Below are 17,480 nucleotides of genomic sequence, written 5' to 3'. Positions count from 1 at the left end.
CCCCCCCCCCCCCCCCCCCCCCCTGTCTAAAAGATAGCTATCCCTCTATTAGCCTCCCAGGCCTGCCTCGCCACCTTTCTTCTCTCCTCTCAGCCCTCTCTCACTTCTCTAATGAGAGCGTGTGTTACACAGGCATTCAGAAAACCCTCGCTAATTACATGACAAGCATCTTGTTCTGGAACCCTAATGAAGAGGAATAGCAAGCAGTAGACGCCACTGGAGTGGTGTGTGCCTGTGTGTGTGTGTGTGTGTGTGTGTTGGGGAGGTGGTCAAGATAGCCAATGGGAGGATTTTTTGTGTGTTGGGGGGGTGTTCTGGCGCCAGTCCAACAGCTTATCAACCTGGGCATGTTGGACTTAGCATCTAGTTCTCTACCTCCCTTCTTGTCCTGCTTTTTCCTTTCATCTTAAGCACTCATCTCTTCCCTGTATAAAATCAGCATAAGGGCATTATTTTACCAAGCAATGTTAACTGTACAATTATTATAGATGGTAAGAAGTTTGAATTTTGAAGAGAAGCTTGTTCTCTTGTCTTTGAAGTTTGATGTAAAATACATGCAAATCCATTCGCTGTCACTGTTGGCTGTCTTGTGTGCTGGCTTTTTGCATGAAATGCTAAATGTGCAGTGTTAGTTTCAATAGCAGAATAAGTTAGTCATAAGCACAACATTGACTGTGAAAAGCTAAAATACATGCACACACGTACTGTGGCCTACAGATAAACCCACACACAGAGGAGGCAGAAAATATAAAGGGAGAGAGAGTGACCTAGGCAGAAATCCAACGACTCAGCATGTGGTTTGGAGGAACTCGTTCTGTCAAGAGGCACAATCAGAACAGAAGATCGCTGTCCCGTACCATCCCTCGTGAAATGCTTGAGAAACACAGACCATCTGGAGGCTATAGTGCACACTCTCGACCTATCAAATATTGAGGATGTTTGTCTGATTTACAGGGCCTATTTAGGACTGTTTGGACAACTTGGCTAAGGGATTGGTGCTTTAATTAAAGATAATATCAAAAGCTAATATTGCCCCCAAGACCTTTGCCTCACAGTCAACAGTGCAACAAAGTCACGGTACTGTGGGTGAGGGTGAGAGTCTACACACACTTCTAAATGAATCTAGGCAGACTTGACACAAAGGCTTCTCCATGTTCTTTATTTCACAGAGGTTACTACCCTATATTCCCCCACTTTCTCTTTGCTGATGCCAATAGCAACGCAGGCTTTTCCAAGCCCAAGCCCACCGCAGTGATGGCATATTGATACTGTCATAAAATATTACATCCTCACTTTATTCATTAGAACTGGGCTTTAATCTAAAAATATCATGGGCAGGGAATAAAACAGAGTTTTCATCGGCACATAGATTAGGCTTGTGCTTCTTTCACTGAGCACCACAGCAAGGAAACACTCGGGCCCAAAATAGATGTTCTTCTCATAAAGGGCTCCTTCTTTGTAGTCGCATACAGCAACAACATCTGCAGGGCAGTTTCTATGGGGAGGGGAACAGATTTGGGAAGGCTATCAAAGAGAGAGGCGATCTCCTGTGAGAAGCTGTGGGCGGAGGACTTCCATTTTCCCTTTTTTCTTTTTTTCCTTTTTTTACTCTCTCTCGCTCTTTCCCTCTATCTCTTGCTTCCAAAAAGCTGTGGCAATCAGGACGATGCTAATAAAAGACCATTAATATCACCTGTCAGCGCTATCTTTGGAAGATCCAAAATAAGAAAATGAAAAAAGGACTTACAGTCTGGAGCTACTCACCAAGATGCAGGAAACCAGTAGAGGACAGACAGAAGTATGGTTTGGTGTTCTGATTTAAATAAAGCATTTGGATGAAGAGATCCATTAATGTCACAAGAGAATGAAAACACACGGGCTGCAGGACTGTCGCATCTATCATTGGTGTTGTTTCATTGACAAAACATTTGGTTTGTGGAATTTTATGTCTCAAAGCCTATTTGCCCGTTTTGGTCGGAGCAAATTACAGCTTACAATTGTTTATCTTTCAGGGCGACCTCTAGCTCACCCAGTAACATCGTGCGCCCTATGTTGTCCTTTGCCGCAACCCGAGTTCAAATCCCACCTCCAGTCCTTTGCCGTGTGTCATCCCCCATCTTTCTAGTAATCTTAAAATAAACGAACTACCCCTCTTGTGTTTTTGTAGAGATGTTCCAGTAATCCTAAATGAGGTTTGAATTCAGCAGTGTATTTGTCACTTCGGAACAGATGGTAAGGATAAGTAAAATGACCCCTGTGTGACTCCAGATACTGTGTGTTTCAAGGTAGTGAATGAATGTCGCCTTTCAACGTTTTAAAATATGGTTTTAAACTTCTGGTGGTTTTTGGTGAGGGATGTGACACTGACGCTGACAACTATGACAAAAATAAAGTAGTGAGGCTAAGTTATTTGAGCAATATTTGAGAGATTTCAAATATTCTGGTAAAGACAGACCAATAAGAAGAATGTAAGACTTTACTGAGTGAGCAAAGGTGAGGGCCATAATCCCCTGCAGGTCTTTTGACTGATGGCTTTTATTGGCGGTGATGGCAAGGCGTTCACTATCTGTTTAATGCAAAACATGAGCATAAGCCAGCACTTAGATTGAGGCACTGATTGGAAAAAGATGGTACCATAATGGAGAGGTGAAACGCAAGGGGGCAACGTGATGATGGTGGCTTCACGTGGAGCAGAAGTGTATCGAGGGCCTCGCCTTTGAACTGGCGAGCCAGCTAATTGAAACAACGTTGCTGGGGCATCAGCTGAAGATCTGGATTGCATTCACCCCCCTGCTTTTATTCAATTTGGTCCCATCACAGGGGCGCGTCCCGTGCTTTTGTCTCCACATGGCAATAAGTCATACCCTCGCCTTTTGCCCTCGGCGTGTTGCCCATCTGTGTCCCCTGGGGGCCCGGAGAGCTGAGGCCCACGGAACGCAGAGGGATTCAGACAAGGTCTTGAGAAAATGCAGGCTGCCTGCCACTGAGCCCCTTATGGTACTTCTTCACGCCTCTCACCTTGGACTTGACCCCCCACCCCCCCTAATCTCTTCACTCTCACACATACACACACACACACACACACCTTCTTACTCCAAGACTTTTAAGATTTACTGTTAAGAGCAGTGGCTGTCAGGAGGATTGAACCGTGCACTTTCTAATTCAAACAAATGCTGCACTGGGGTCATGGAATTATCATGGAGTCACAAGGTGTTTCAGATGACTCGCAAGTGTTGAGTGTTAAGCTGCGAGAGAGAGAGGGAGAGAGAGAGAGAGAGAGAGAGAGAGAGAGAGTGAGAGAGAGAGAGATAAAACACATAACAAATAAAGCGATAAATAAGCAAATAGATAAACTTTCACCCTCTTACATGGTTATCACCAACCTCTATCAGAGCAGGAGGATGTAGATCCCGCGTTGTACTAGGGGGAACTTCTCATTTCGCAGAAGAGTGGTCAACGTTTCTGACATAGCTATAATCAGTGTCCCACATGCATTGGCTGATGGTTGGGCTTAGGAGGTACGAGGTGAAGGATGATAGGATAGTCAGCGATGTAGAGTTAATAAAAATTCAAGTGCATTCTGTCAAAACCTGAAACAAATTGATTTCACTTCTACAAACGGTTCGTTTCAGCCATGTTTGATGCCAGATTTCAGAGGATCATCATGCAGGGACAATACTGCAGCACATTTCAAGTATTAGAGTTAGGTTGAAAGACACATGACACAAAAATGAAAATGCATTGAGAAATGAAAATTTGTGTTAAACAATAAAACTCCACATGATGTGACACACACGCACAGATGTTTTTTTTTTCTTCAGATGACAACATCACAGGAAAATCCCCCATTGTCATTATCATCTCTCCATGTGATGTTTCCCTGCCTCTTTCCTGTTATTTTCCTCAGTAAGACTTTTGGCTTATGGTAAGAGGGAAACAAAAAACAAACCTAATTCAAATTTAGTACAGTCCATCTTTATTGAAACATAAACCAAAACATGGAAAGATTAAAGATCTGGGTTATTTAAAGAATGAGGAGTCTAAAATGACAAATCAGTTGTCCTATTGACTACGTTTCTTGCAAAACATAAAATCAATTTAAAGCTGACTTGGTATTGGAAAAATGTTGTCTTTTTCACCCACAGGGTTTTGGAATATTACTTATATGTTGGATGTGAAAAGTTCAGTCAAACTAAAGTCATCATTGAGCATCACAGGCTGGCCACACGTTTACACCTGTTCTGTGGCTGCACGTGAGGGTTCAGCTGCATGTGAAGTCCAAAGCATATACACACAGAGGAGAACAGAATTTGGAGAGGCTCATGATTGAGGGAGGGACTAAAAGTGTGCATAATATTCCTCCCTCGGTGGGACTCGCTGTGAGCAGGTACAGCATCTCTGCAGTCCACCGCTCAGCTGTTGCACTCAGCTGCCCAGCGCTTCCACTTCACAGGAAACTTCTTACACCGCAGTCGGTAAGTGCAAAGTTTTATTGTACCAAAATGAACTGTTAGGATGAAGGGGATGTATGATAGGATCGGTGCTCGGCGCTCCTTTGGTGCATCAGGGTGAAAGTGTTGGCTTCATAGTTTCTTTTTTTTCCCGTCAGGAATTCTCATAAAGCTTGCAGCGCGCTTCTTTTTTTTTTAAATTGAAATGCGCTTTTTCATGTCTGCTTATTTTTGCGACCCTACTAAAGGCGTTTAAAACGTCACAAAAGTAAAGCTGCATTCATATTTTTATCTCTTTTTAAAATGAACTGTTTCCCAACAATTTTTAATTCCTTCAGTTTATTTCTGGTTTTGGCACTGCATTCAAATAGACCATTAAACATATACACTGCATAAGTAGGATCTATTTACATACCAAAATGAATAATTTAGGTTAAATGAGTTCTTAGCTCTTTTCTTTATTCTTGCTTTGTGTTTTTGTTTTCTCCTCTGAATCAATGACATTTAAGTAAAAGCCTAAAGTAAAGAGTGCATCCATGTGAATGACATAACTGATTTGCACATGATTCACTTTGTGCATGGTACCTTTTCTCTGAGACAAGCACATCTAAATCTTTTTGAGCTGATGCACATCTGCAAGCATTGAGCAGAGACACATCTCCCCTCAATCTGTCAACAGCTGCCACAAACTAGAAATGCCAAATTGCTTAACATATGAATGTGAGGAGGATGGGACCTGCCACTGCCCATATATGCCATTCTTTCTCTAATGTAATCCTTCAGCTCAGTTTCCCCCCTCTTTTGTTGATTCTGCTTCAAGTAAACAATGTTAAGTAATAAGCAAAGTGTGTAGGAGAGGAGGAAGCAGAAGAGGAGGAGATAGAGGAGGAGGAAGAGGTGAGGCAGATGAGAGGAGGAGGTAGTTCTTGCATGAGGTGAAGGGAGGTGTGAGAGAAGAGATGGAAATGTTAGGCTGACAAGCCACCGGATGGATTTGTTTCAGCTGAAATCCCTTTTTTCCACATGAAAATTTGCAGTGTTTGATTTAAAAGAAATGCATCAAAACCACTTGGAAGCTGAATAACCTAAATCAGATAAAGACTGGATTTGATGATGTGTTTTTACAGTAAAAGCCCCAAATCACAGTTCTCACCCTTCTAAGCTATGGAGCTGATGTTGCGGGTTATTAATACCAAAGCTCAAATGTCTAACTCTCCCCCTCTTTTTCTTTTTGACCCCCTTCCCTCTCTCTTCTTCGCTCTTTCCTCTCTCTCACACCTCCATGTACACTCAGAAACGCCCACACACACACATAGTTTATACCACACACACACGCTTACACACAAAGTGTAAACAGCTTGGGATAGGTCTCTTCACCCTGCCCCATCTGTTTGTGTGTTGATCCGTTCAGCAGGCCCTGCTTCTCCTGTCCGCAGCGTCCGTGATGAGTTACTACATGGATCCAGTTTCTTCCTACCCGGCCCTTCACCCCTGTGACCGTCTGGGCGCAATGGTAAGACCTCCCTCGTAAATTACCTCAGTGTTAAGGCTGCCTAAGCTACCTGCCACACAGCTGGCCAGAAGTGTGAGGGAAAGACGTTTGTATGTGCGTAAGCTGCGGTGCAGGAATGTGTGCAGGAGCATACGAGCAGTATGTGCGTGAGCACCTCTGGATTCCGTCAGCTCACAGAATAAACTGTATCGGAAAATGTTCCTGTTGAGTTTAGTTCACCAGAGTTGTACCAATAGCGCCTGTATCTGTACATGCTGTTTCTCATGATTCCATCAAAAGTTTGGAAACAGAGCTGTTTAACAAGACCAATTTCAACAAGGCTGTGAAATCGACCTTATGAACTTCTCTGTGTTGCACAACCACCCAGTGCCAAGATATACTTCTCTTTAGCAAGTAATATTGTAAATATGGAGACCTGTAGGCCTTCAACCTTAGCCACTAACCAATCACATTGGAGTCAGACCATCCCCGCTGAATAACACTTTTCTCAGCTAAGTCACCAGTACAGTGCTGCGCAGCAGTCTGTTTGCAAGAACACCAAGGCTCTTAACGCTTTCCAAATGAGATAGCTGAATACAGAGTCAGAGACAGTGGTACCCGGGAACATTGGGATTCCTGTCAGATGAGCATTTGAAGGGTGAAGGCCAAGGAGCGGAAAAATAAATGCCTCAATTTGTATGCAGAGCGCCGGCACATTAGGATAAGAGACTGAGGTTATATGCAAATGGCAACCCCACCCTGGCCTGATAGAAAACATAGAAGAATACAGCTCCCTGGGTCCTAATTGGCTCAGGTGGTGGGGCTTGCCTTTGAAATTGAGACTACTGTATAGTAGGGCAGACTTGGTCAAAAGGTGAACCTGGATCACCTTGGTAGCTCTATTCTTTTGAAATTTACATGAATTATACGGAAAACACAGTAGGATTTTGTTTTATATTCTAGGTTTAAACTTTAGTGATTGTCGGTTTCTTATATGCTTCACAAAGACTGTATGCAGAGAACAGTGGGGGGAAATGCAAGCTTCCAACCAGCTGGTAGCAATTTAAAAGAAAATGCCAGAAGCCACTTCACTGAAAAGGTGATCTTTGTTTATCAGAAATAAAACAACACAGTGTGAGGCTTTCCTACTGTATTACATGTAATATAATCAACACATTTTTAACAAAGCACAGTTTTTTAACGCAGCTTTGATTTGGAACGATGTGTGGAAATGTTCTAGCTATGCAGTTATGCAGAGAGTGTCCAAAATCAGTCCCTCCTTCACTCACTCATCACCCCCCCCCCCACAGACATTTGGTAGTTTACTCAAAAGTGAGAAGTAAATTAAGAATGCAAGATTTCAGACATTTGTGAATCAGCACAAGGTTGTGTCATCGCTGACTGCTGTATATTCTCACGAGTGTAATTTCCACATCCATAAAATGTGACACAATGTAGGATTAATAACAGAAAGTAGAATACATGCAAATGGAACTATACTTTTTGTGTGGATTTTCGTGTGTACTGTATTTCCAACCCAAAAAGTAGTGAATAAAGTGCACTGTATGGTAAAGCGGTAGTGATTTCAGACACAGGACTTTTTTATGGGAGATATTGAAATTTGCAAGTGCAGAAAAAGCACAGGTGTCACTAATAACATTAACGACAGCTAAATTCCACAAAGATCCAAAGTTATTTGAGTGAGCCAACAGGCACGACATCAGAGCCCTGGAACAGCAGCCTTTAATTATTCTTATTAATTACACCTGTGCTTTTCCTTTAAACACACAGGTGCATTTAATTACACCTGTCCGCTAACTGTGGCCACTGCAACTCTTTCTCAGAACAACTTGGAGGCAGATAAATTAAACACACGTGACAGCAATTGAATGCATACATGAATGGGCAAGTATTGACTATTCATGTGACATTGCATAAGAACAGGGAGTCACAAACGTAAGAATACAAAATAGATTCATGAACCTGTCATGTTTATGTCATGTACAGTAGGTTTTATGTTAGGCCTAAATACATGTACCTATATTTATATATATATAGCATATGTCTAATTCACAAATATGTGTTGTGCACTACACTCCAATTCTAATCATTGTATATGTGTGCACTATCGCTTAAAGCTAGTGTTTGAGACCAGATTGGTATCTGTGTTTTGCTTGTTTTGCTGGATACCTACAGAGTAGAAAAGAAAACAGCAAAAAAGCAAGCCGATAAAATGAAATAAAATAGCCAATGCCGTGTGGTCAAGATGAGACAGATGACGGTTAAAGTTTAATGGTAATATGACTCAAATATCTAACTGATATATTGAAACCATTAAAGCTATAATGTGTAGTTTCTGTGACCTCCACGTCCCGCTCCATGTTCTGTGATGCCATGTTCAACTGCTACACTGCAGTGCCCAGCTACGTCCTGCTACGTCCTGCTGTGCCTTGTAATGCCGCACAGCGTCCTGCTATGCCATGAACTACCACAAAATTCTAACCCCAACCGGCCCGTCAGACACCGCCTACCAAGAGCCTGGGTCTGACCGAGGTTTCTGCCTAAAAGGAAGTTTTTCCTCGCCACTGTCGCACTGTTGCTTGCTCTGGAGGAAGCTACTAGAACTGTTGGGTCCTTGTAAATTCTGGAGTGTGGTCTATCTTTATAGTGTCTTGAAATAACTCTTGTTATGAATTGATACTATAAATAAAATTGAATTGAATTGAATTGAATTGAATTGAAATTGAATTGAATACTAACTACTGACAACAAAAATGTGGGCGCATCCACATGATACAGGCCGTACGTGATCACGCACGTGCCCCCAGCCCTCCTCCACGCTATTGCTAGTAGCCAAGGAGGACACAGAGGATTAAAAAAACATGATGGACTCTTCAGAAGAGGTAATTATCTTCACTTGAGTTTCTGCGCGGCAAATCACCATCTTCTAAACATAGCCATAATGAGAAATACAGAGAGAGTTTTGTAGAGCTGATCATCTTAATTAGCTTTGTAGCATTTGGCGGTGGCTTGAACCCGACGGACGTTTATTAATATCAAAAGGTTACGAACTAAAGCTTTAAGATGTTGTTTTGTGGACTAGAGAAACGCGCATAAATGAACAACTACTACTAAGTTCAAATTGAAAAGGCATGATAGGCTCCTTCCAGACTGCCATTAGCCCTCCCTGTTCATTTTCCAAATTCTATACTCAAGATAAATTGTATTGTATTGGAAGTGATTTTACCATTGAACTGACCAAATAGTATTATGGTGTTGATGTTATCTCCACTGTTACCTCTCTCTGTCTAATCCATGAATCATTTATGTGGCTCCCTCCATGCCTATCTAACTTTTTCTCCCTATGCTGACTGGACTGATGGGAAAAAGCAGCATCTCACGTAAACCTCTAAAAAAACCTCGTAAACTTGCCTCCCTGATCGTTTGGTCATGTTTGCCATCCATAAAGCTTGCCAGCAACTGATGAGTGCTGCAGTGCTTAAACAGGGGCTGCTTATCAGATCAGCAGTCACTCTGTCTGCCGGTCTGTCAGTTACAGATATGACATGTAGCATATGACAGTCTAACATCCGTCTTATTGGGGGTTGCTTTGGCGAGACAAACTGAAGGATTGCTTTAAGTGTCTTTTTACATGTTAAAAACCTACGGAATTGTCAATTATTTAGTCTCAGAACGTCTGTGAAATGAGCATATATTATGTATATTAGCAAATAACATGTGGATAATTTTACGACTTCACATCAATATTCAAAACTGTATTCTAAAAACAACTTTTCTAACCTAATTTAACAAGGTAGGTTAAAAGGAGCACATGTAGTTCGACACACTCTTGTGAGAAAAATGTCAATCCCCGGTTCACATCACTGTCAAACAGAAACGTCCTACAATATCTATTTAGTTTTTTTTGTTTGTTGTCAAATGAAGGCTCTGATATGCTAAAAATGGCCAAGTGGCTATCTTTCTCCCTACTATCTCTTGTATCCACATAGCGCAATTGCAAATCCCTCCAGTCTCCCCTGTCAAGTTCTGACTTCAGACTTCCCTTTTGGTGCGACCTCCTATGTGAACGTTCTGTGATAAGGAGGTTAAAATCAACACGGCCTAAGATAAACTGAATGAGTCAAATTTAGCCATGAGGGTTATCTGTAAGGGAGAACAATGAAAAAAATCCCCAAAAATCCAAGGTTATGCTGTCGGCCAAAGCCGCTGGATAGTTTAAACAGTTGTTTAGAGTCTTTCATTACAATCCAAGACACAACTAAATATATTTTATTGGTTAACAGATAAAACTGCATCCTCGTCAAAACCAAAGTCACAGTTACGGAGACCCCAAAATTGTCTAAAGCACTAACTGAGCCCTTGCTGCATACACATACACACAATATATAGTTTTTATTAAGCTAAGTGATTTGGATATGATTTGTATGTTTATAAAATAACATCATGGTGTCTTAAGTGTGTCACTTGTTTGAATTTGAGTGGGTAAAATACACAGTTGTATTACTTTTACATTTAGTAGGTGTCAACAGGACATTGAAGATGATACAATCGAGCATACAGAAGTATGTAGACTGTGTAATAATATAAAGTATGCTTCTACTCCATGCCACAGTTTGTTTTGCCAACACCAAACTTTGTGTTGTTTGTCTGCAGAGGCATAGTGGAGGGGTGGCAGTGGGCCCTCAGACCCACCTTGCAGGTGTGGTTCACCCTCAGCAGCAGTACTACCCATCACAGCCCCTTTACATCCAGGACATACCCCTGCAGGAGGTGCCAAACGGACACGACATGTGCCCTACAGGTAAGAAATGGAAACAGTTTAACCTCAACCATGGTATGAGGTACTGGAAGGAGAGGCAATGTCTATATTCAGTCATAGTTAATACCTACTGTCTTTGTAAAGATGTGTAATCTATAAAAAAAAAAAAAAAACAGTATACTTTACCTTATTTTTTTACATGCTTCAATATGTAATAATCAAATGATGGTCAACAGTTGATTGTGAATAAACAACCTAGACCAAACCAAAAAAATTGTGTTAACTGGATCATTTACACGCCAGCATTCATATCTGTTGTTCTGCGTCTGCTCGATGGCTGTTGGTGATGCTGACCCTGAGGGCAATGCCTTTAACAGATACCCCCCCTTCTTTCTTTCTGTGTCTCTCCCTCTTTTCCTCTGAGGACAACCAAATGCTCTGCATTTTTCTTGTTACAATCATCTCTTTATATTTTGTCTTACATTGTTTTTCAAATGAGTTTTATTTTAAAATGGAACATTCCTTCTAGTGCATTTGCCTGTGTTTGACTCTGGCCTCTTCTAGTCCTCCAAAGTGATTGATGCTGGTGGACTGGGACACATGCCACGGGAGTATGGTAGGGGTGCTGGGGGGGCACAAGCTCTCTTCCGTCACCTCCCTGAGCTGGATGCAGGGGGCAAGACAGGGGGCCAAAGGGCGGCCATCTTTTTCCCAAGCCTCTAGTTTGGTCTCTAGAGAGGTGGAGGGGGCCTGTGTGCATGCTTGTTTGTGTGTGTGTGTGTGTGTGTGTGTGTGTGTGTTTGTGTAAGGGAGTCAGGATTTGATGGGATTTGCTGATGTTTGTTGCCAGAGACACACTCATTTGGAGCCCTCTCTTCGTTGCTCCCAGCACTAAACGGTTGACATAAACATTGCTTAGTGGAAAAAAATGGCCAAGCATTGACCTTTTTTTTCCTCATCCTTCTCCTAAATCTTACACCATGCAGACCACAGGTCTAAGAGCATTCTAGCCACCTGGATATGTTGCCAGAGTCATTTAGCTCTTGTTGAAGGTGTCACATAGAGCTGTTGAGGTTTTTGTGCTTCCAGTACATAGCGTTATGAGTCTGGTAACCTCATACGCAGCCAAATGATCTCTGACACAGTCTCCACACCCTGCAGCCGTTGCTTTGACTCATTTCTCTCAAACTGAAAACACGGCTTCCCCTTGCAATTTTAGCACACTTGTAGAATTTGTATATAAGTATAGAGGTACAAAATTTTTCAACTTCCTTGCTGTGTAAGTGATATGGCAATTTTCAATACTGAGTTTTTGCTCATTAACCCTCATTTAAGATTTGTTAGAATATAAGTACTTAATTAGTAGGGTAACGCCACTAATAAGGCACCCCTTTAAGTTTGATACAGGTGTGTAATAGTAAAACTATCATCAGCAACAGTACATTTGTGAAAACAAATAAGTGTAAATACAAACTCATCTTACTACATTCCTTAGAACTGCAAAAAGGTTTGTTTTTTGTCCAGTTGGAGGCAGCGGAAACAAGTCATGAACATCATTTACTTTTTATCACCTATCACCCCAAATTATTAAGTCCAATACTCCCCTTATTTTTAGCTCTGTTTTTGGTCTCTATCAACTCCTGAGGAAGATTTCTGGCTCTGTAACTGCTAAATTCTCCACTTTATTCACCAGCTGGTTGCTATAATTGTACATACCTGCGTTTTGGTGATGATTAGGTAGTGTATAGCAGGTTTTAAGAGCTTATTCGTTAACATATGATGCTATGAGAGCGGTGAGTCGGGTGAGTCAGGTGAGTCAGGACCTACCTAGCCTTGCATTGCCAGACCGATTTCCCACAGACACACACAGAGCTGCGGTGCAGACTTAGCAAAACTGCATTGCCTCGGCAGTGTATTATAGTCCCAGTGAGTCACAGCAACGCCAGTTTAGCGGTTGCAAGTGTTGTTATAACAGGCTGCAGGTTGTAAGGCAAGGTAACTTTATTTCTATAGCACTTACAAGCAGAAAGGCAATTCAAAGTGCCTTACATAAAACATTAAAGAGCAATTAAAAAGAGATAGACAATAAAAACACGATAAAATAATAAGCTGTGTTTAAGATACAAATACAAGGATAAAGGTTGCATTTCAGTGTATGAAATCAGTAATTATTTGATTTAATAAGTTGTATAGCAAGCCCCTACCAATCTGTACCAAAACATCCCAGTTAGATAGTAAATGTCATAAACATATTCTAGATACAATAATTCAACAAAAGAAACAAGCAGGCTTGCCTTGTGGCACGATCCAAATTTTCTTAAAAACTTGCCATTTTCAGCGTGTAGCAAGCTAGCTCGAAGTTTTGCCTCCATAACGCTGAGTGGTGATATTTTTCTCCGTAGGTTCATTACCACAAGTGACCCTTTTCACATTCTCATTTAATATATTTGTGTCCATATTGTATACAAATGTTGATTATAGCCTTAAGCACCACATGTAAGTCCTTAATTCACAACGTTCCTAAATGTCCCAAAAATTAAATCTGCTGTCATGCGTATATGGGTTGAACTTTGAAAGTGGATAAATTGCAAAACATTTAACTGCAAGTCACTTCTTTGTGAAAGGATTTGGTGTTGTTTAAATGAAATGTGCTAGTGTGAGAAAGAAAAGAGTACAGAGCAGATGTGAAGCTGGGATGTTGGACGTTAAAGGACCATTGCATGTTTGGCCAGAGCCTAATGTCACACAAACTGCTTCCTGACAACAGCCATGCCATGGTGATATTTACACTAACTTACTCTACGATTCACTATCCAACACTCAAACCACGGGGCCTGTTCCCAATCCCTGACTCCCACAGTGGAAATTGACTTTGTGTTTGTGTGTGTGTGTGTGTGTGTGTGTGTGTGTGTGTGTGTGTGTGCACGTGTGCGTGCATGCGTTCAAGCGCTCAAGCGTTTGTGTGTGTGTGGGCAATCTCAACGAAATCCAGGCACAGATATCACACACATAAACACACACTCCAGTAACATCCTGCAGTGATGCACACTCCACATATTCATTCATTAAATTCACACCCTGTGCTCTGGTGTGTATTGTGTTACAGCATCCTCCCATTCAGCAAAGCAGGCGCACAAACACACACCTACACACACACACACACACACACACACATCCACTCCCAGGCACTCATGAGTTCACTGTACATTTAAACATGCCGTCCCATTTAGTACACACGGACACAGCTGTGATCTGGCACTCAGGGACCATTGGCCTGTGTTTTATTTGATGTGATTTGACAGCTGGACAGTTGGAAGAGGAGGGGAATTGGGTGGAAAGCAAAGGAGAGTGGGCGGAATACAGTTTGAGAAGAGAACACAGATAAAGGGAGGGATAAGTCACAGGACTAGGACTGGGGTTGGTGGGAGGAGAGGAGACAAGGGGAGGGGCATCTGGGATGTGGAGCCTTAAAGGGAGGGGGGTGGGGGGCATCGCGTCTGATGAGGGGCACGTCCTCACGGGCGCAGGCCCATTTTTTATTTCTAAAAGTAAACAGGCAGCCTGCGGGGGTCTGGGGGGTTATGGGAAAAGAGGAAACAGTGATGCTAATCAGGCCGGTGCACACTTCCCCCTCTAACAATAAAACAAAACAAGAGTGGAAACGCAGAAAAGCGACAGACAACTTTGGAGGAATGGGCTACATCGCCGCCATAGTCCTTAATTTGAACTGCAAGGTGGGATGACAGTTCTAAGGCAAGATGTGTTAGTCAATAAACAGAGGAAATAAGTAATCTGCTATACCTACACTAGATTCTGAAGTATTTTTAGAATCTCAACTTCTTGAGTTTCCACATGAGGCTTCTGAGAAGTGGTTTCATTATAGTGGTTGAAGTGGTTGTATTGTAATTGGGCATTTACAGTAGATTCACTTTGGAATTTCTTCCCCTATAACTCAATGTACTGCTTTGCTGAACTATAAAGAAACCATCTCAAAGGATGATTTCTGGGGAATATACTTTTTCTTTTGATGAGTCTTTTGATGATTTATTTGAGTGTTTTTTCAAAATACATACTCTTGACTCATGTCCGGTTGTATCTGTCACTTAAAGCTATGTACCCTGCTTGAAGAAACACCCCTTACTTTCCTGTTTAAAGATGCTCTGCTCCAAAGCATCAGCAGAGCAAGCCTTTCCAAAGTTCTACAAGTTTTATTTCTAGGAAGTGTTGGTGTGGTAAGTTCCTCTTGATAGTGTGGTGACTAATTACAAACCCCTTCAGTTAGAGAACATGCAGTTCTGAAACACATGCAATCGCAGACGGGGGATGATGCAACAGATGCCAGCTCATCAGGAAAGGTGGCTTTAATGCACCCTAAGAGAGACCTCCCATTGTTTTAATGTTTATATCATGAGTTTAGCAATATTCACACACTGTTAACTACAATGAGTGTACAGTGGTAATGGTAGAGTGATTACCCCTTACTGTGTCTTGTAATGTGCATTGATAGTTGATGCGATTCCATCCTATTGAAGGTTAAGGTCAATTCTAACAGATTACCACCCAATATAAAGAACGTATATTCATCAATTAATAAAATACAACAATCAGCATCTGTATAATCACAGCCAGATCATTATTTTTGAGTGTAGCATTCTTTTGAGTGGTGCTACTTACTGTAATGTACAACCTTCATTTATGCAATGAAAAATGAATTAAAACCTTGGACTGATGTATTTTTCCCTCCGCTTCAGGGACTATTGAAGCTTTATCTGAGAGCGCGGTGGTAACAGAGAGAAGGGAGGGCAAGACGAGAAGAGGGAGGTCTGGGAGGCAGAGAGACTCGGAGGGGGGTGGGGATAATTGAATTATCTGCACAATGGAGTGATGGGGGGCACGTGGTGCCGCTAATGGAGGAAGAGATGTCCTTTTTAGCGAAGCTAATTGTTCAGAAAAGAGCTGAGCCTTTGTTCAGGGAGGCCCTGCTACTTTCCCAGTGCACTTACATGCACACAATTTAGTAGAGCGCGCCCGCACGCATCCACACACACACACACATGCACTCTTGCTGACACACACACAAACACATGCTCTCAGAAAAGACTTCGAATGTGAGGCACAGGGAGAAGATGTACACAAGCACAGTACACACACACACATACACACGCACACACACACACACACACACACACACAGGGGTACACCACTCCTGTCCCAGCTAACCCTCTGATCTCAGCAGGAGTGCATTCGGCCTGTGGCACCTTCAGACAACATGCACCACAGATAGAGCTGAGACTGAGCTCCTAGACAGAGGCTACAAGGACCCCACTGTTTTACTGTTTTACTGTCTGCTCTGCTCTGTGTGTGTGTGTGCGTGTGCGTGTGCGTGCGTACGTACGTGCATGCGCGTGTGCGTGTGTGTGTCACCCATCTGAGTGTGTGCCTGAGCGGTTGTAAATGAGCGACTAATTGATTACACGCTAAAGGCTGTCTGTTCACACAACATACCGAACCTGTCAGTCCACATCCGTTGTCTGAGAAGTTTAAACTTTGTCTCAGCTAAGTCATCATTTCACATTCTATGGCTGTAAATGTGAAATAAAGTGCAGCGTTGTAATCAAAATACTCTTGTGACTTGCTGCAAGGGCACCGACATCAAAGACTAATATCACTTGACAGCTGTATGGATTTCTCTAAATCGAATAACCTTTCAGTTAACTCTGTGAAAAGAAGCAGGTGCAACGGTTACATCTAGGGATTATAGACAGGCAGACAACACAGATGTGCCAGCGAGACACAGACAGCGAGCAGGAGAGAGCAGCGAGGAGAGAGAATACTGCTTTAGCTAGGGGTGCTATGCTGCAACACAAAATGAGTGAAGCCAGCAAACTGTCAAAACCATGGCAACAGCATTTGTCAGGTGAAGAAGAGAGACACTGAAACCACAACTTGTTTGATCTGGGACTTTTCTTCAAGTGTGCTGGTACATACACTGGCTGGTTGTATTATGAGTGTAAAACAATTAACATTCCCTTTGTCTAGATAGGAAATGACACAGTTTGTTTCAACAATAGTTGTTTTTTGAGTTCACATTGTGCAAAACTTTGACACAGGCAGTTCACATTTCATCAAGACCTTGATGGAGATAAACAGAATGTTTAGGATTTAATCATTCCATTTTTTTTGGAACTCATTTCCTCATGTCAACGTCAAGTTCATGACAATGTGTTTGTCTTCAAGGTCATTGTACACCAGACTGTCTCAGAGCAATAGAAATGGTCATTGCTCTGAGAGACAGACCAGTAACACACTGTTCTGAGATACGAGAACAGAAATATGTTCAGATGTTTCCTGGCAACAGGGATTTAAAGCAGCGATGCTTTGTCAGCAACCTGTCTGTTTACAGTGTCACTTTAATAGATCAGTCTTTATCATATCAGTTGTCTAGTGCATCCTCAAAATTAATCTGTAAGTTAAATGTTGTTTTATATTATACTTTTTTTTAAATCATGTTAAAAAAAAAAAAAAAAAATGAAGACAGGCATAAGAAAACCCAAACTCAAATGGGCTGCAGTGACACCAGCCTAGATATTACTCAGCAACACCAATGAAGCCCTAATGGCTACCCTTAGGCACCAAAGGACCCGGGCTGTCCTTTTAAGAACAGATACAAGGGAGTTCATTAACAGAAAACAAAGAAGTCCAGTCAGAGAGAGTGACAGACTGACTGAGAGATGAAGTGAGAGGTAAATGTTCCCCT

At 42.0% G+C, this 17,480-nt stretch overlaps 1 protein-coding gene across 3 annotated transcripts in view; it reads left to right on the top strand.

Annotated features, from left to right (window-relative positions):
- The first annotated feature begins 4,307 nt into the window (after nt 1–4,307).
- ets1 (v-ets avian erythroblastosis virus E26 oncogene homolog 1) overlaps nt 4,308–17,480 on the top strand; it is a 35,384-nt gene continuing 22,211 nt past the window's right edge. For 2 of the 3 annotated variants that reach the window (XM_034866863.1, XM_034866862.1), the window contains exons 1-3: nt 4,308–4,475; nt 5,863–5,964; nt 10,618–10,765. In XM_034866863.1, the coding sequence (XP_034722754.1) occupies nt 4,323–4,475; nt 5,863–5,964; nt 10,618–10,765 (403 nt within the window). In that variant the 5' untranslated portion in view covers nt 4,308–4,322. Of the gene's footprint in view, nt 4,476–5,767; nt 5,965–10,617; nt 10,766–17,480 lie in introns of all 3 variants that reach the window. The other variant, XM_034866865.1, reaches the window with a different exon arrangement.

This window comes from Etheostoma cragini, chromosome 3 (assembly GCF_013103735.1).
Source record: "Etheostoma cragini isolate CJK2018 chromosome 3, CSU_Ecrag_1.0, whole genome shotgun sequence".
NCBI lineage: Eukaryota > Metazoa > Chordata > Actinopteri > Perciformes > Percidae > Etheostoma > Etheostoma cragini.
The sequence above is the reverse complement of the archived record's forward strand: the minus strand, read 5'-3'. Positions and strand labels throughout refer to the sequence as shown.